The sequence below is a fragment of the Pseudorasbora parva genome, chromosome 12 (assembly GCF_024679245.1).
Source record: "Pseudorasbora parva isolate DD20220531a chromosome 12, ASM2467924v1, whole genome shotgun sequence".
In the NCBI taxonomy this organism is placed as follows: domain Eukaryota; kingdom Metazoa; phylum Chordata; class Actinopteri; order Cypriniformes; family Gobionidae; genus Pseudorasbora; species Pseudorasbora parva.
This window is the reverse complement of record NC_090183.1, coordinates 18,172,363-18,192,482: the sequence shown is the minus strand read 5'-3', so window position 1 is coordinate 18,192,482 and position 20,120 is coordinate 18,172,363. Positions and strand designations below refer to the sequence as shown.

At 36.7% G+C, this 20,120-nt stretch overlaps 1 protein-coding gene across 1 annotated transcript in view; it reads left to right on the top strand.

The window, feature by feature from the left end:
* Positions 1-20,120, top strand: part of plxnb1b (plexin b1b) — a 91,688-nt gene that overhangs the window by 39,047 nt on the left and 32,521 nt on the right. The window contains exons 3-13 of the mRNA XM_067459402.1: positions 5,064-6,210; positions 7,471-7,653; positions 10,538-10,666; positions 11,304-11,404; positions 11,497-11,629; positions 12,865-13,021; positions 13,756-13,864; positions 13,998-14,106; positions 17,419-18,345; positions 19,271-19,405; positions 19,485-19,607. Coding sequence (XP_067315503.1) covers positions 5,074-6,210; positions 7,471-7,653; positions 10,538-10,666; positions 11,304-11,404; positions 11,497-11,629; positions 12,865-13,021; positions 13,756-13,864; positions 13,998-14,106; positions 17,419-18,345; positions 19,271-19,405; positions 19,485-19,607 — 3,243 coding nt within the window. The 5' untranslated portion in view covers positions 5,064-5,073. The remainder of the gene's footprint in view (positions 1-5,063; positions 6,211-7,470; positions 7,654-10,537; positions 10,667-11,303; positions 11,405-11,496; positions 11,630-12,864; positions 13,022-13,755; positions 13,865-13,997; positions 14,107-17,418; positions 18,346-19,270; positions 19,406-19,484; positions 19,608-20,120) is intronic.

The window sequence follows — 20,120 nt, the reverse complement described above, 5'->3', positions numbered from 1 at the left end:
TCAGAAGATTTGGCACAGAATCCTGCAGTGTGACTTCTCCTACGACGACAGTCAAATATCTCCGTTTTTGAAGACAAACTATGACCAAAACGAGTACTAGAGATTTCTTTGTAGCCAGCATTTCAGTCCCGCGTGTAATGCAGCTCACTGTCACTGAACGCGTCATTCATTGATGATATGAACTCCGGGTGAGTTTTCTTGCGCGCGTCCGTTTTTAGCGCGCCTTCACTATCGTGCAGTCTGACATTAATGTCAACTGAGATCTTACAGTGTGACATGGCGATCATGTTCGTACAGTCTGACAAGGGACATTCGCAAAGGATTTTGAAAAATCGCACAGTGTGCAGGACCCATTATACAGTCAAGATCAGTGAGTGTTTTTCTTTCTTTTGTTCTTTGATTAAGATTAATGACAGACAGCAGCAGGTGTATTAGGTTGCTATCACTTTAAGACCTAATGCAGGGATTTAATATACGGATTAGGGCTGAACAATACATCGAATTTTCATCTTCATCGCGATATGAACTCGTGCGATGAACACATCGCAACAGACAGCCTGACACGATGAATAAGGGAAGACAGTTTATTACATGCGACAAGTAGCCTAATAAACATTTGACCCATCATGTTTAGCTCTGAAGACATGGCTGGCCCGTTCATACCATTTGCCCAATCAGGTGAAGCCCCAGGAAGTGTCAGCTATGCTCAGATTGATTTGTGAGGTGTCAATTTAGTTGCTAGCAAATACGATGGCGAAGGAAGGAAAGAAACTTCAGCTATATGGAATTATTTTGGATTTAGGAGAAATGACACGTTACAAACACAGGTACTGTGTAAAACATGCCGAACAGTGGTGGCAACTTCAAGGGGGCAGATATTTTTTTACTGGTTTTATGAGCCCTTAAGGATTGTAGTAGTGAGACCCATTACAGTTATTTTAAATGGCCATTTTTATTTCTATGTATTTATTTAATTATAAGAGCTATTTTCCCCACATTTGTTTTATTCAAAGAGAGATGTTTTTGTTGAGTTTACAAGAAAAAAAATTAAAAGAAAGGGAAACTATTTCTTATGTTAATTTCTTATAGTTATAATCAGGGCCGGCGTGTGTAGCCTAGGTGAACTATGCAGCCTAGGGCGGCAAGAAGAAAAATAAAATCCCCATTTAATATTATATTAATTTTTTTGAACATTCGTTTAAACTATTGCACTTTCATCATCAAGTTATCACTCAAATACAACAAGCATATCGGTAAGGACACTTGTTTAAACAGCATACACACCGGGATATTTGACTGCACATCACAGTTTTGACATTGTTGATCTTTCTTGCAGTCACAATGCAATGGACTAGGGCCTGCATTAAGCCTTTTAAAAAGGGGCTATTGAGCTGTTTACACTGTCATAGACAATAAAAGAGCCTGCATAGCGACAGGACATAAAATGTGGAAAACCCGCCTACCTACCAGAGCATGTAAGCGAAGCGGAGCTCCACTTATGAACCGTTCACCGGTGGATCGATTTTCCCTGAATTTCTCTGTAGACTATTATACTTGTTGTAGCTATTAAAACACATAGACCTGTTTAGTTTCATATGTTTAAATATTATAATTTTTTTGAATTATTTATTTAATCTACGTTGATTATGAAAAGTGAACAGGACACATAAGATGCGCAATAGAAGAAATGATTTGAATCACTTTATTAGGCTAAGTTTTGATAGTTAATTTTGTTTTATTTAAATTGTATCTGAATTTTAATCAATGTTTTATCAACCAAATTGCCTGGATTGGATAAATAAGCAAAATATAGCAGACAATGACACGGTGGGCAGCGCCATGTGAACAACGGCTTAAAAGAACAACTAATAGGAGAAAAAAAGACTGGGGCAGCCCTAACTGCTTATTTCAGATATGCCTATTTTCGAACCAGCATGTCACAAAGGGCATTCGGGGTTGAGCGTGCGGTCACATGACTGATTTCTAAGACTGCACTAACTAGCTTTCAATCTGTTAGTCAGCAATAGCACGTAATGAACATGTCAAGTGCTATGAAATGCTCTTAAATGACATGTGCTGTCTCAGTCCACAGCCTAAGCAATCGCTCCGCTTTTCTCCACTATGGTAACCCCGTATAATTTAAATGGCTCTAATTATTCCAACATAATTAAACATTAAACACTATTAAACAATATTACATCTCCACCTTATCTAATTTTGCTCCAAAAACACATAAAATAACACTTAAGTTCAACAATTTTAGTCTTCACGTCAGTCCCAAGCAAAGCATGCTGGGAACTACAGTTTCAGCAAAAATCATGTTTGAGTACTTGATTGGTTCACATTAACCCCAAATAATGTATTCTAGTAGATTGCACATTTAAGAGAATTACATTAATCGAAAGCAAAGTAATCACGTTTAGAAGAGAAACACAATTATGTTGCATAAATTGCAAATAATATGATTACGTAAACTGGACAATGTGTGTTTTCCTTTTTTTTCAGTGAAGGATGTTTTGTCATAACATTGTGTTTATTTGTCCGCTCGTGCAAGGGAACGAGAAAGAGAACTCAATTCGGTATTCGTGCACTATATATGAGAGGCAACAGCAGCACAGAAAACAGCGTGCGAGTGCCGAATTAAGTTCTTTTGTATCGCCTTTTTAAACTCTGTCTTCCATTAAACTCTTGGTTTTTATCTAAAAAAACATTTTCCCACTGTTAAAAGCATAACAAGGCTGTAAAAGCTAACTTCAGCTTACCTGCTTGTTAGCAACCACTTTTTAGAAACAGTCTTTTTCAAGACACGTAAACAGCTTAAAATTATGAGTAGGGTAATATTGGTGTATTATGTTTTATAATAAAACTCGAAAGTATCTTGAACTTCTGTTAACTTTATTTGTCATTTAACCAAAATGTCATGAATAAAAAAAAAAACATTGACCCTGGGACAATAGAACCAGAAGTGCTAAAATGTTAACTCGTTTCAGTTTTTTTTGCCTACAAAAATGCATCATACCTGCACTACTCTATAGCATACAATGAAAAGCCAATTATCCAAAAAAAATCCTGTTGGACAAAATCAAGTAGACCCACCCAAAGACTGTAAAAAAAATATGGACCCCATTGACTTTTTATATTACTAATTTTCCCACACTGTGAAAGTCACTGGGGTCCCGGAAGAAAGAAATTCAACTTAAGGGTGAGTAAATGACAGAATAAAAAATGTTCACTTAATTGTTAGTTACTATAAACGATAGACTATAAAAAAATATGGACGTAGTGTCCGTGACGTCATCCATTGGATTTCGATAAGCCGTTCTGAAGCTTAAAGTAGGGGCGAGCTGGGCGTTGCCATCTTGCGAGTGAGTCATTGCGTGTCACTCCTGGATAACAGAAAATGGGCAAAAAGGCGGGATGAGGGCGGAGCTTAGGTGATGCAATGACTATAGACGGCAGATAAATGGCTATCCACTTATCACTCAAAGTAACCACGCCCTTAATTATGCAGAACTTAAGGCTTTATATAACGTAAATGAATGAGTTATAAATAATGTCACCCCCCTCACAGTTGTCATGAAGGTCAAAATTAGCCAAATAGTCCAAAACCACAATTTGTACCAGGCTGTAAACATGTTTTTTTCTGCTGTAAAGTTGGGAATTTTAACATGGGGCTCAATGAGATTCTGCTCCCTTCTGGAGCCTGTTGATGAATTACAGTTTACATTACTTCCATAATGGCTTCAAGGGGAGGTTGCCGCTTGGCAAGGAGAGGTTGCCGCTTGGTCCCACCCAAACATTTTGTTTCTTGCTCAAGTAGTCGTTTTACTCATACATTACTATAGAGAAGTAAATACTAGGGGTGTAAGAAAATATCGATACACGTGAATATCGCGATATTATGTTTGGGGATACTGTATCGATATTTATATATTTATTTATTTACATCCAAGATTCTTGGCTTTGTGTTTGGTTTTAACCACAGAATGTATAACACCCAACCGCTAGATGGCAGTGTTATCTCAGAACGTATAACTGACGCGGAGCCGGAGAAGCGCAAGGTAAAAGTGCGTGCATCGCTAGTGTTTACATTAGCAAACCCAGCTCTCAAGATGACAGAATTATTCCGCTCCTGCAGTATACAGAGCTGAAGTGTGGACTCATTTTGGCTTCAGCTAAAAAGAAGCCACTAAGGAAATCGACAAGAATAATTTTGTTTGCAAAATAGGCCAAGTTAAAATCTAATTCTCGGTCAACACATTGAAACTAAGAGCTCGCTTAACATCCTGACGTCACCCGCGCTGCTGAGAAGCATTTCGATAGAATGTACTGCAAGTTTTCCTCTCAATAACAAAAAAGCTCACACCAAAACTGACAGCGGTGGCAGAAGAATGAAAGATCATAGAGATGTGGATATGGATGCACCAGCTCTGCAGTTCAGTACTTGAAATAGCACCTTATACAATAGACTGCTTTATAGAACATAGCTTAACTGTATTAAATATAAAACAAACAGTCATTCAGTCATGAAATGGACTGCACTTTCTGTTGTTAAATAGCCACTGCTATACTGTGAACCTTTAAAACATATACACATAAAGAATCCTACACTTTACATTTTACTTCACTCAGATTGCACAAAATAGTGATTAGTGATATAAATTATACTGTATTAATTAAATAAAATATTTTTTCTTGTGTTTTAGGCTTATGGTTGTGTTCTTTATTCTTTTAAATTATAAAAAACCCCCACAAAAAATAAATATCGCAATATATTGCCTCTCTTACAATATCGCAATATATTGCAATATATCGTATCGTAACCCCTGTATCGTGATACGTATTGTATCGCCAGATTCTAGGCAATACACAGCCCTAGTTAATACTATTGCATCTTCCATTTCATGCTGACTTTAAGCAGTTTAAAGGATTTCCTTGTATATCTGAAGGTTATTTTTAAAGAATTTGGAATGTTATAATGTAATTTTCAGTCTTTTTTTAAATGTTTTTTTTTTTACTTTTGACTTTTTTCCCTCTCATCCTCTCTCTTTCTTTGTTCTCAGAATAGTTGACATGCCACCTGGGATGGTGTGTGTGTTCTCTTCTCTTTTCACCATACTATGTAGCTGCGTGGTTACCCAGAGCTCTGCTTCTTCCAACCATCACCCCACTTTCTTGCGCAATGACACCTTCTTTGAGCACCTGGCTTTGCATCCTGACCCTGCATTGGGTCGGGTCTATTTAGGCGCCCGTGATCGGCTCTATCAGCTTTCTTCCGAACTTCAGCTTGAGGCAGAGGAAGAAACAGGCCCTGTGATAGACAGCCGTGACTGCCTGCCTCCAATTAGTGAAGCAAACTGCCCACAGGCACAATGGACCAATAACCACAACAAGCTACTACTTGTGGATCCTTACAGCCAGGAGCTCATCAGTTGTGGAAGTGTTTATCAAGGAATATGTCAGAAACGAAGTTTGGATGCAGTGGGCAAAGTGCTTTTCTCTGCAGAGAGGCCTGTGGATACGCAATACGTGGCGGCTAATGACCCTAATGTCTCTACAGTAGGACTTGTGGCACTCACTAGAGGCCGTGGGAAACGACAGCCAGTGCTGTTTGTAGGGCGTGGTTATACCAACAGCCAACCCCCAATATCTACTCGAAACTTAGTTATGGAGCCTGTTTTCTCATATGAAGAAACTTCAAAGTTGGCGGTGGCTGGGAGGCTTTCTGAGTATGACCACCATTTTGTAACATCATTTACCCATCGCTCGTATGTCTACTTCATGTTCTATCGGAGAGACTTAAAATCGCAGTCAAGAGAATATCGTACGTATGTTTCCCGTATGTGTTTGGATGATGTTGCGTATTATTCATACGTAGAAGTTCCGTTAAGTTGCCGTTCAGCTGGAGGAAAGAATTATAACCTCCTACAAGCTCTACATGTAGGCCTGCCAAAGTTAGGTAAGACTATGGGAATAAAAAGCACAGCTGCTTTGGAACAAGAGGTCCTTTTGGGGGTGTTTTCGAGCCATTTCGCTTCCTCCAGTCGACCCAATGAAGAGTCCGCAGTATGTGTGTTTTCACTTGAGGAAGTGGATAAACGTATCAATGCTACAAGAGATCTGTGCTACACTGAAATGGGCCGTGCAGATGGACATGAGGCTGCATACATTGAGTATGAAGTCAAATCAAACTGTGCCAATCTTCCATCGGTGAGTTTGAAAACTGCCAACTGCCTCATGAAACCGGTTTGAAAAGCTTCCAAGTTCTACTGTGACAAACTTAAGTGTTTTTTAGAGATAGATGGTCATTGGCCTGATTTGTTAATAGACATATAACACTGTAAAACATGGAAAAATTCAGACTACCTATTGACAAAATAGTTTGGTTACACTTTATTTCACAGTGTCATTATTACAGTGTAATTATATATTTAAGTACTGAGTAATATTAATTAACTACATGGACTAACTATAGGGTTTGGGTAGGATTAGGGTTTAGTTGAGGGTTAGTTGCATTGTACTCTTATTACTATGGTAAGAACATTTAACAACCTATGTAACAAGGACACTGTAAAATAAAGTGTTACCAATAGTTTTTGTAGATCATGGATAATTATTGAAAAATCTAAAAGTCTGCATTTGTTTAGTTTTTTGTTGAGTATCATATTTGTGATACATAAGGCTTTTATGGCCTATATACTATGATGTAGTGTGAAAATTAATATGGAGCTCACACTCGAGGAGGAATAAGCTCTATTTATTTATATGACCTGATAGCAAGATGAAATTCTAAATTTCTATACATCAATTATCTTTATAATAGCAGGTGGCCAACATAAAATGCATATTAATATCAGTTGTCTTACTATATCCCATTAACATGCCTTAAAATCAGATCAGAGCCCCTACCCTCCCCCATTTCAATTTTTCAGACAAAACTAATTTTACTACCAGGTGTAAACTGTGTTTTATCTGACCACTTGTGATACACTAAAATTAAACCATGAGGTTAAATAATCTAGGTGGGTAACTGAAGTTGTAGTTTTAAACCCGGAGCCATCACAGCTGTGCCCTGGGAACATAGCATTTAACTTTGGGTTACTTCAGAGGAAGCAATCCTATAATTTAATATGGCACCATTTTATGATGACATCACATTCCACCACCTCAGTTGTGTGGCCATATATAAATATTCTAAACTGGTCTATTGGAAGTATAAGTGGGTATAACAGCTGTTGTTTACTCACACACTACCATTTAAAAGGTAAAATATAGCAAAAAATAAATAGTGTTGTGCATTCTTATTGAATAAAATATCCATTAAAAACACTTACTTCTATATGACTGCAGCAAGATGCAAAACTTTGTTTTCTGTAGAATTTATACCGTAAAAGGTATTTGACAATATACCTTGAATATTATTCAGTAGTCTAATGCTTTGTTTTATTTTTTGACTTCGTCTCCATACAGAACACTTTGGATGCTTACCCATGTGGCTCTGATCACACCCCTAGTCCAATGGCAAGTCGGGTGCTTGTGGAAGCTGAGCCAATATTTGACAGCCCTTCTGTCCGACTCACTGCTGTGGCTGTGAGTGTAAGGGATGAACATACTATTGCCTTTCTAGGAGACTCCCAAGGAAACTTACACAAGGTATTTAAAAGTTTTCAAGGCATGAGTGTTTTTTCCCAACTTTTCTTATTATTTTATTTCATGCAATTCTTCCATTTATTTGCTTAGGCAGAAGTGTTTCAGAATTTTTTTTTGAATTTGTACTTGGCTAGTTATTTCAGAAATTTTAAAGAATTGAAGAATAATGCAAAACTCATGAAAATATTAAATACGTTTTAAATATACGATAAGCTGATGTGTGGTTACAGGCACACTATAATAAATATTATAATGCTTGTGCTGGATTTGGTTTCCTGTGGTCTCTGGCACCAAAAAGAGTTTAGATTTTAATTCTTAAAGGGATAGTTCACCCAAAAATGAATATTCTGTCGTCATTTACTCTCCCTCAAGTTGTTCCAAACCTATATGAGTTTCTTTCTTCTACTGAACACAAAAGAAGGTATTTGAAAGAATGTTCATAACCAAGCAGATAGAGCAACCATGGAATAGTATTTTTTCCCCTACTATGGTAGTCATTGGTTGCTCTATCTGCTTGGTTAAAAACATTCTTCCAAATATCTTTTGTGTTTAGCAGAACAAAGAAACTCATACAGGTTTGGAACAACTTGAGGGTGAGTAAATGATGACAGATTTTTAATTTTTGGGTGAACTATCCCGTTAAGTCTTATAACAAATCATACTAAAAAAAAAAAACTATTAAAAAGTAACACTAATCGTCACTGCAGTAGATCTGCTTCAAGTGATAGAGCACTTTTCCACTAGCCTGAATTGAAGTTCCAAGAGGTCCGGTCTTGATATTTCCTTCTTAGCAGAGGTCTGGGCCCAGGTCCAGAATCTTGGGTGCAGAGGGCCACGTTGATGTCTTAAGAATTTTTACTAGTATTTACAAAAAAGTAAATATTTCTCCCAACTGGATATGAATATAATAAGGTTAGATCAGATGTTTTTTATTGTTTTTTTATTTTTATTATTGGTTTATGTATTTATATATTTTCTTATTCTTTATTTTGTATTTATATAACTTTAAGTCAAGTCACCTTTATATAGCTCTTTTTTAAAATGTAGATTGTTTCAAAGCAGATTCACAGTGTTAACAGGATGCTACAGAATTTGATTCAACTGTACAGCTGCTCTGGAGAAAACAGTGATGTCATGCAGCTCACTTTACTTTACTTTACTTTACTTTACTTTACTTTACTTTCACTTCACTTCACTTCACTTCACTTCACTTCACTTCACTTCACTTCACTTCACTTCACTTCACTTCACTTCACTTCACTTCACTTCACTTCACTTTTACTTTACTTAAACTTTACTTGCTTGCCTGCTTATTTATTTACATTTAGACACCTACATGTATGGCACATAGAAGGCATTAGGGTGGAGAAAACATACTGGGTGTGCTGGGTTTACCTCTTAAGAAAAGTATGGACAATTTTTATATTTTGCTCAAAGTAATAAACTACTAAAAACAAACAACATACCTAATCTAATAATCTCAAATCATCATGAGCACAAAACAAAATTAACTAGTCATTTCAAAGTTTTTTGTCTTCCCTTGCCATCTCTAAATGGGATTCCAAACTATAACATTGTTTATTATGAAATGAAATGCTGCTATGAATATTCTAATTAATAATGCAAAATCTAAAGGCACACATTAACTTGTCACAAACCTGGTTTAGTTAAATGGCCGAAGTCAGATAAATAATTCTGCATTCTTTGCTGTAGGGGTGTAGTAACCCTCAATTGGCCCTTACCAATCATGGCCTCCTAATAACCCCCATCCACTGAATTGGCTCGATCACCCTCTCTCCTCTCCACCTATCGCTGGTGTGTAGTGAGCGCACTGGCGCCGTTGTACTGTGGCTTTCTTTTTTAAATCATTTAATACTGTCAGTCCCGTCACTGGCCGTCTTGATTTAGTATAGAAAGTAAGTAGCATGAAACAAATCTTTTATCTGTTACAAATAATACAGACCTCTCTAAACCACGCCCCCTTCTGCCACATAATGTCATTTCAAATGCAAAGATGTCAGCCAATCACAACAGTGGGTGGTTTCACTGAAGTTCACAGCAGACACGCCCCTTGAAACAGAGCATTCCAGCCAGAGGGCTAATATCATTTCTAAATTCCTTTTATTTCTATATTATGACATTTTTTTATGTAAAAACCATACGAACACCTCAGGAAACATTATAAAATAATAATAAAAAAATCCATGCCATGGGACCTTTAAAATAACCGCATAATCTGGAGTTCATCATATGGCGCTTTACATCTACAGTGGGAGAGAGAAGCGATGCGCATGGAAATGGCTTGAATGAAGCATGTTCGGCTCTAGATAAGAATATAAGAGAATATTAGAGAATATTAGAAAATATCGGTAGCGCGATCATTACCATAATCTGCCCTTAGCTCTTGTGCTGTGTACTGCTCTGTTATTTTGATGGGCTGCTCACTTTAAACCATAGAAATGGTTAAATGTAGCAATTATATTCAGCAGCCTGTTTGAATACCACTGCACTAGATCTTTGTATTAATTTTTATTTTTTTGTAGAATTTTTTTAATTAAAAAAAAAGAAATTTAGGAGTGCTATCAGGAGTAGTCTGCTTCAAATATTCTCTCATAGTATGTTGTATGTCTTTTCTTGATGTTTTATCCCTACATGAACAAAGCTGCAGAGGATCTTCTCCACTAGGTAGTGTTGTATCTTTTGTTACAGTCATTTAGCTGCAGACATTTAGAAAACAGTCTGGTGGCCACACTAGTGTAGTCCATGTCTAGTCTGGAATGTAACCCTACGAAATGTAGAGTTTGGATTTTGTGAAGTGCCTGATTAAGAATATTTTGAATTCCTTCTCAGTTTTGATTAAAGTTTTTTATTTATTTTATTTTTTAAGGTGTTTCTTGGCCCAAACGGGGAAGTGGAAGAATATGCAGTAATTTCCATCCAGCCCAATGCACTAATAAGCAGAGAGCTTAGGCTTGACCATCAAGAGAAGAATCTATACATCTTGACGAGTAACATGGTAACTATCACATTATTTAAGTGAAATTTGCAGTCAATGTTGTTACCTGTTGACAAAGTAGTTCTGGTTAGTATTGGATGGAGAGAAAAAAAAAGCATGCACTGAAAAAACTGAACAAAAAACTTTATGGTAATGTAAAGGTCCACCCAAAAATGAAAATTATGTAATTAGTTATTCACCCTCATGTCTTTTTAAACCTGTATGACTTTCTTCTGTGTAACACAAAGTGGATATTTTGAAGAATGTTGGTATCCAAATAGTTTTGTTTTCATTGACTTCCATTTTATGGTCAAAACAAAGACAAAGACAATGGGAACCATAACCGTTTTAAGATAAACGAGTCAGGCTCACAGAGTAATCAAATGAAATGTATTCTCAACCACGATACTGACTGACCAATAATAGATTAAGTTTTGGCCATATTCTTCAAACTGTACAATCCAGCAAACCACTGGTGATGCTAAAACTATTTTGTTGACACTGCTCAAAGACTTCATACTCCAGAACAGCAACATTGTGTGTTGCTTCTCTGATCAGAAATAGAAAATTAGGTAATATATAAAAACATGCATGCATGTATGAATGTATACATCATCTGCTAGTTTTGTTAGACAACATTTTTTTTTTGCTTACACAGCTAGAGAAGAGACCTGTAGCAGAGTGTGAAAAGCATTTGGATTGTCAGTCCTGTCTGTTGGCCCATGATCCATATTGTGGCTGGTGTGTTCTTGAGGGGAAGTAAGTTCCTATTTTTGAAAACCTCACATTCAGAATGCTTTGTTTTGAATAGTTGGTTACTTGAACTTGAACATTTCGTCTTTGTGCATCAGGTGTGGCCCTCGTAGTGAGTGTGCGCGTGGGGATCAGAAAGATCAGTGGCTGTGGAGCTTTGACATGGAGCAACAATGCCTGAGTGTCAAATTTCTCAATCCATCCAACATAAGCCGAGAGGAGAGGCGAAATGTGCGTTTCTCACACACACACACACACACACACACACACACACACACACACACACACACACACACACACACACACACACACACACACACACACACACACACACACACACACACACACACACACACACACACACACACACACACACACACACACACACATAAATTAATAAAAAAAAAAAAAAACAGCTCAAAGTTAATTCAGTTCCAAACACTGTCACATAATAAAAAAACAAATGACCTACTGCACACCCCACCCCTTGCTTCCATGGTGTATGTACGTATAAACATAGGGCAAGTGAAGTGTACAATTTAGGACAGAAATATGCTAATATGGCATAATCCATATCAGCGATTTTGGGCAGAGCTTGAGCAATGACATATTGCTCAGAAAATTAAAACAGCTTGATTATTGAGAGTGTTTAGGGTTTTTGAGGATTAAAAAAAATGTAGTGAATAGATTTTTATCATTGTAGGGTCAAGTCGACTTTATTTATATAGCACTTTTAAAATGATGATTGTTTCAAAGTAGCTTCACAGTGTTAAACAGTTTATATTACAACAAAATTTTATTCGGCTGTACAGTCACTCTGGAGAAAATGGTGATGTTATCAGCTCATTTCAATTTATCATATAGCAACAATGTGGGCAGATCAGTGATATAGTTGATACAGTTCATTCAGTAATTAATTTTGTTTGGATATTTAGTTGAAAACTTAGATTGAAATGAAATGTAATGTCCCCAACTGAGCAAGCCAAGCCAAAGGTGACAGTGGCAAGGAGCCAAAACTTCATCAGGGCATGATGGAGAAAAATAAACCAGACTCAGTCGGTGTGCCAGTTCTCCAATGGCCTATTAACAAACAGTCTATGATTATTATTCTGGCAACCTTACAGGTCATATTATCAGGTCAGAAATCATATTAAATTGAAATATTCGAAAGTTTGAGGTATCACACAGATACTGGTTTATTGAGGTTGAAGCGTCGATTACACAATAATATGAATATTTGAATGATCGGAATCATTGCGGCGGAGACAGGTTTATTTAGGATGGCGTGTCGAGTAAGCGATCATTAAGTATGAATATTCGAATGTAGGGTTGTTGTTGTGTTGTGTTGTCCACACATTGCAATATATGCAAATTTTGCGTCCGATGACACCTTTAAAAGCATTATTTTAATCCTTACAGATCCCATATAAGTTTCATCTCTCACTTAATTTTTTTCTTCTTTTTAGATATCTTTATCAATCCCTGGTCTTCCCAGTCTGGAGCGAGGAGAGTTTTACTCTTGTGTCTTCTATGACCGGTCAAGTTTGGCTGTTATAACAGAGACTGGTGTCACCTGCTCTTCTCCACACATATATACATTGCCATCTGTGCCACCGGGTCAAGGTGAGGGTATTGCCAGATAAATACTCAGGTTTCTTATGTATTTATAACACTTTTGTTTTGACAGGAGGCCTGGGGCCTGTGCCATAATGGTAGTTAAATATACTCAGGGTTACAGAATTAGTTTCGAGTTGACAAAATCAAACCAATCTATTCAGGCTTTGTTGGTCCCAATGATGCTGATCATCAAATTTCCCTGTTAACTCAGGCTTTGATCCTGAGTTAAGGAGTTTAGCATCAGCAGTGAACAGCCAATCACAGGCAGTGAAACTGAGAGAGAGAAGCAGTGAGATTAATTTATCTCTTCTGCAGAATATTAGAATATGAATAATAATCAGAATATGATTGAAAAATATTATGAATTAAAAAAAAATTACACAGCAAGAAGAAAAGAGCTGCCTATAAAGGAGGACAACTTAAAGACATCTTACTACATGAATGCAAGTAAAAGTTATGAAGTTAGTTTAGTTGATATATAGAGAGAATTGAACATTTAAGCTCACATGTAGTGCTCACGTGTAATTTTCATAGCTTTATTGATTTTAAAGCTTATTTGTATGACCTTTATATAGGTTATTTATTTTATTTTAGTTAATATTTATTTTAGTTAATTGATTAAGGGTATAATCATTACATAAATTATATCTAAATAGTTCAAAATCATTATAAATAAGCATGGTTAAAAAGCCAGATGCTTTAGCCTACTTGCTAAAATAATCATCTTTCTTCTGAATCAGATTTTTTTACAGTCACTCTGTCTGTACGGTTCCATGATGTTGTTGTGACTTCCCGGGAATTCACGTTTTATGATTGCACAGCAGTTAAACAGCTTGCGGGAAGCATGCCGTGAGTTGCAAAGTTTTAATTTGTTTTAGTCATACAATGAGTTTTTATATATTTGTTTGATTAAAAACACTAACTTCAGTTAATGATTTTGGATCAAATTAATCCATCCTTCCTTCCTTGCTTTCTTTCGCAGCTGCCATGGTTGTGTGCAGAGTGACTGGGGATGCAATTGGTGCGTGAAGCAACATATGTGTACCCACAAGGCTGCGTGTGATGAGGGACCGATAATCTATAATGAGCATGTAAGTCATTATATAACCTGCTGTACTTTCTCTCTCTTTCTTTGTTGTATGGTGAAAATTACAAGTCTTAACAGTGTTTCCTACAGAATTTTGTTAAAGGTGCCCTAAAATGAAAAATTTAATAAACCTTGCCATAGTGAAAAAATAAGAGTTCAGTACGTACATGGACATCACATACTGTGAGTCTCAAACACCAATTGCCTCCTACTTCTCCTCCTATGCCTCCTATGTAAATCTCGTGCATGACAAACACATCAGAAAAATAAGTGATTCTTAACATAACATCACCAGTGACGCAACCACTGGGGATTATTTATATGTATGCCCCCAATATTTGCATATGTCAGCATCATTGTCAGGCAGAACTGACGGGGCCTAACCATCGGGACTGCAGGTAAACAGGCAACACTCGAGGATGGCTTTCATGGACACAAATGTCATGTTCCTGGCTGTGCAGGGGACGTGAGGACTTTTCATACCCTTCCCACAGATAAAAAATGTCAACAGTCTTGGTTGATGTTTATTATAATTGGATACCACAACAATTTAATTCAAAATTGTTCGTATGTTCGGCCCATTTCAAGCAAGCTTTGCTCGCCGTCTAAAGCTGAAGAAAGGGGCAATTCCAACTATATTCCTGCAAGCAGTAAGAAGTGATTTATTCACTTATTGACTGTTTAAACAATTTCTAATTAAATTGAACGTTTCTTAGACAGCATTGTCTAGATAACGCAAGATGCTTGTACAGTAACAATAGGAAACACCAAGTACCATACAAAACTAAATAGTGTGTCTAATGACAAAGGTGATATATTATTTTGTATTACAAAATACAACCATAGATACGTTGCTTGCAGATCGTTCACTCAATCCTTCTAGCAAACGTCACCTTTTCCACCATATAAGTTAAAACGACTTACAAGCTTTACAAAAGCTTTTCATTTTGTAAAAATATATATTTTTGAGAACTGAAGTATGATGTTTTTGCATGCTTGTATTTCAGAGTACATCACAGTCACTGCGTAGCCTACATTGTGACTAACGTTACGCTGATTTTGGTATTGTCGGAGGGAAAGAAGAGCGTTCATGCTTGCGGTTGCCAGATTTCAGTAATTTAATTCAGAGCTCATTCAGAGCTTTTCTGTGAAAAGAACACGTATACTATCTGGTGTTTTACCTAACGTGTACAATCTGGCAACCATATGCACGCAAGCTCTCTCTCGCGCGAATGATCTGAAAACACCAATAAACAAGTAAGTTGCATTTCAGAAATCTCCATTTGAGATGTTCTGAGTGTCATTCAGTCTGTCTGTGTTCTGTCAGGACAGTCAGGACTCACGAGCCGCTTCGCTGAACAACTAAACTTCTGTGAGCTGTGAGCTGCTGAAATAAGCCAATCAGAGCAGAGCTAAACATTAATATTCATGACTCTTCCAAATAAGGCAAAAACAAAGAATTACATCCTAGGGGCAATTTATAGGGTTGTAAATGGACCTGTAAAATGTTTGCCCTTAAATAAGCCACATACCCTCTATGTAGATATCCGAGAACAATTTAACATATTGTTTAAACTCATTCTAGGGCACCTTTAACCCCTCCTTACAAATAATTGGTAAATAAAATGCTTTTTACAAATTCATTAAAAGAACCAGGAGGCAGATTAAATTATTTTTAACATCTGTTTTCTTATTTTCTTATAAAATGTCTTATCTTAATTGTACTTACACATTGTAGCTTGACCGTGACTCTACACCCTAGCTTTATTTAGTATACATAGAAGCATGAATATGCATATTAGTCCCCGCCTCCGCTCAATCACACTGCTCAGACTACCTGATCCAATCTGTCACCTTTACTGTTGTAAACGCTACACAGTGGCAAGTGGACATACTGGTTTAATTCAAACATATACTATATGTTTAAATTATGGTGCAGTGGCCCTCTGTGACCCCAGCCCCCGGAACAACGGATGGAAATTAGCCTTTGGCTTCAATCCGGTGTGTTTACATTCATGTACAATCGTGTCTGTTTATTAACACACACTGTCCATATTAAATAAAAAAAATAAAAAACTTAATAAATTAAATGTTTGGACCAGTAACTGAATCTGGTGGAAGAGCCAATTATACAGGCACGTCTACAAGTCAATGTATCAGAATGGTAATGCATTTTATGTATTGCTCTCTATGTCAAAGACATAAGGGTAATTGATATGATTAGCCTTTGGCTTGGGTTGCTAATGTTACACAAACCATGTTCCGTTTCACCATCTCATAGTCAGACCGCTGCCTTCTGTCAGTATGCTTAGAAACGCTTTGAACAACTCAGAACGTCAGTGGAGAAAGGCATATCGTTCATCATAACATTGTAATATACATCATATACATAAAATACATATGGCCAATTTTTCATATCAACAGAGAAATATTCCGCGATGACCTGGTTTCTCTTGAGACCCCCCCCCCTTCCCAGCATAGTTAATGATATGCTAAAGCCCGTCCCGCACATTGATGGGATTGGTTATAACATGTTTGTGACGTAGAGTACAGGGATGATTTTGAAACCTTGTTTTTTTTTGGCTTGGTTGCCAATGGGGCGCAGTATAACATATCTTAATACTACTTTTTATTTATTTTTTATTTGGCCAAATGTAGTTTCATGTATTTTTATTGGCTGAAGTGCCAAGCACAGGTTATCCGGAAACGCCACGCCCCTTATCATTTCGGGCAGAAGTCACATCTGGGGCAGTGTTAATGTTAATAGCAAGGGTTTATGATGTGACCAACCCAGGAAGAAGCTCGTTGTAGTCCAAACCGCATGTTTTTGTAGGCAATAAACTGCCATAACTTTAAAAGACAATATCTCAGTTTGCATTGAACTTTCAGCGCTGTAACTTTGCAGATACTGTTTATGCTCAAGCAGCAACATTACACACAAACTAAAGTTAAAAAAAGTGAAATTGCATGCAACCACCCCTTTAAAGCGAAAATACTTAGCAATAGTGTTACCTGATGATTTGTCACAAGGTTTTTTTTAAAAGCATATTTAAAACACCACATAGACATAGAAACAACATTTTAAGCTTGATTTTTCACAACAGAGGTACCTTTCACCTTTACACAAATCAAAATCACAACTAAATATTTTTTTGCAGTGTAGAAATATGCTTATGAATTGTGGATATGAATCTTGGATACCAAGATAATTTGTAATGGTTCCTTTAATAACCATACATATTTACCTATTAATTTAACTAGTTATTTATTTTACTGTTGTGCCTCTCTTGGTTTTTCCTGCTTGTCTCACTCTTAGTGGAAATCTGTCCCCACCCTACCTCCTGCAACCAAAGCCTCTAGAGCTGCATTCATGACCTTACCAGTCACAACACACAAAGTCCCTGAAACCATGGCTCATACTAAAACTCAGGCTACTGCCACCTCAATAACCGAAACTATAACTTCTACACTGGAATCATTAACCTCTCCTGCATCTGTGAAACCAACACCATCAACTCAGATTTCTTCCACTTTCGAGCCATCTGCTGCGCCCACAAGTGCCTTTCTCCCCTCTTCCACAGCTGAGACCTTAGCCACCACAGTACAGCCAGCTTCCACACTCTCTCTGCTAGAGGAGATTCTCTCAGAAAAAGAGCTCCTTGTTACAGATATTGAATCAGTGGCTCTGAGGGAAACAGACACTGATGTGGTTACTTTTTCCAGTTTGGAAGCAGTTGTAAAAACGGAGTTGCCATCAGTCATTGAAGCTGCTGAGGAGCAAAGAATATCACTGCCATCGTCGTCAGTTGAAACCGAGATGATCTCACTCACAGAATTGCCACCATTAATGGAGCCAATCACACATGATACTTTGCTCACTAGCACACCTCACGTTTTGAAAGAAACATTGAATTTGACAAATGAAACCCAAACTACAGCTTCACCTTCAAATCCAGAACCTGACGCGTCAGATGCAGAATCCAATGATTTTTTGCCTACTTCTGAGAGTGTGTCACCTGCCATGCCTTCAGAGAATAGGATTACCATCACTGACCGTGAAGAGGCTCATTTGGTGCCAGAGGAAACTGAGGAGATGGAACTGGTAGAAAACGACAATGCAACATTTTCTGCAGCTACAATCTTATCAGGGGATGGAGAATCAGACAGTAATCCCCCAGTATACCTTCATCTCCAGAGTACAGACATGGATGCTGATTACCAGTATGACTCGGCAGATTTACCGGTGAGTCTATACATTTGGAATTGATACAAACCAAGCCAGGTTTGTCTTTACATTTATAAGTAAAAAAACAACAACTTTTCTTTCTAGTTACTTCAGCTTAGTGAGGCTTTGTTTGGAATAACAAAACAAATTCCTGTTAGTACTCTCATATTACACTTGATACTGTATATGATGACAAACATCAAGAAGCACAGTGCAATATTTTATACAGCTAATGAAAATGGAAATGGCTGCTCAGAAGCGTACCATAAACTATTTTAAATTGCCTTAATGCCTTTTTGCAGTAAATAATATGGATGGCAAGTTGTCAGAGACCTAAAAATGAATGAATAGGATTTATACTATTTTATGGGGTTTATACTATTTGTAATAAATATTAAATAGTACATTATAGCTCAATTTAGTTATTTATGGTTAAATTATTGCCATTTCTGTTAATAAAAGTTAAAAAAGTTAAATGTTCACAAATGTTTATACTATTTGTATAAAAACTGGATGTTTATCAACTCTTTTCCCAACTTAACCTTGTTTAGCACTGTAATTCAACAAGATAAAACAGAAAACATTTTATTTTACAGTAACACAAAAAAAGTTGTTTAATTATTGAAATTTGCTGTTTACACTGCCCGTCTGTTCTAACATATTTTTAAAATATAAAAGTTTGAATTAAATGTAATTTCATGTATACATGAAATTAAATAAGAAAATATGCTGATTCAGGTGATTAGACATTGAATCAAATTATGACCCAGAAAGAAATGTTTATTCTTCCACTACTTTATGCAGAATTTGTACACACAGTACCCTACATTAGAAGGAAAAAAAATTAAACACCTTTTCCCACTTTCTCGTTTTCACTCTATGACATGACACATTAATTTCCATACAATAAGTTCTTGTTTAATTTTTTTTTTTTTTTTAACAGGCTGATGAAGGCACATTTGTCAACTTGGGGGCATCAGCCTGCCCCTGTGTGGAGAAGATTCAAGGATCCTCTCTGCTTCCTGTCTTAACTCAGAGAAAAATCTCTCTGCTTGCCCGAAACCTGCATCTCTATCAGGTAAAATCAAACAAACCTGATTCTTTCTTTAAAAATATACATCTGTATTTAAGTAACATGTTAAAACACTTGTTCCTAGGACCAAGAGCTAGAGTATGAGTGTGTATTGGTGATCGAGGGGCAAACTGTGGTGGTTGATGCCGATGTGACGCTGAATGAGGCAAACCCTTTTCTGTTTGACATCACTTGTCATCCACACCAGGTACCGCAACAGCACAATTGAGAAAAAACTCTACTCTGCATGGGCTACCAGATTTGTTGCATGCGCCGATGTGTGTGTCATTGCTAGTCCCTGTTTCTAACTTTAGTTTCCTGTTGTCATCTATTTCTGTTCTCTTTGGTTTGTGTTGTTCCCTCTCTATGTGTAGTTCCTGTTTCCATACTTGCTTTAGTTACTAATTTTTTAATTGATTAGTTCCACATGTTCCTTGTTTTCTACCCCATTGTCATGTGTAAATTTACCCCCCCCCACACACACAATATATATATATATATATAAATATACAATAAATAAATAAATAAATAAATATATATATATATATATATATATATATATATATATATATATATATATATATATATATATATATATATTAGTTCAGTCTATTTTCGTTATTAGAAAAGTTGATTTGCATTGTTCTTGTGGTTCTTAAGTGCTCTAGTGTTTTTTTCTTTTTTACGAAAGATGTAGTTTTTTACCTTTGGCTTTTGGCAT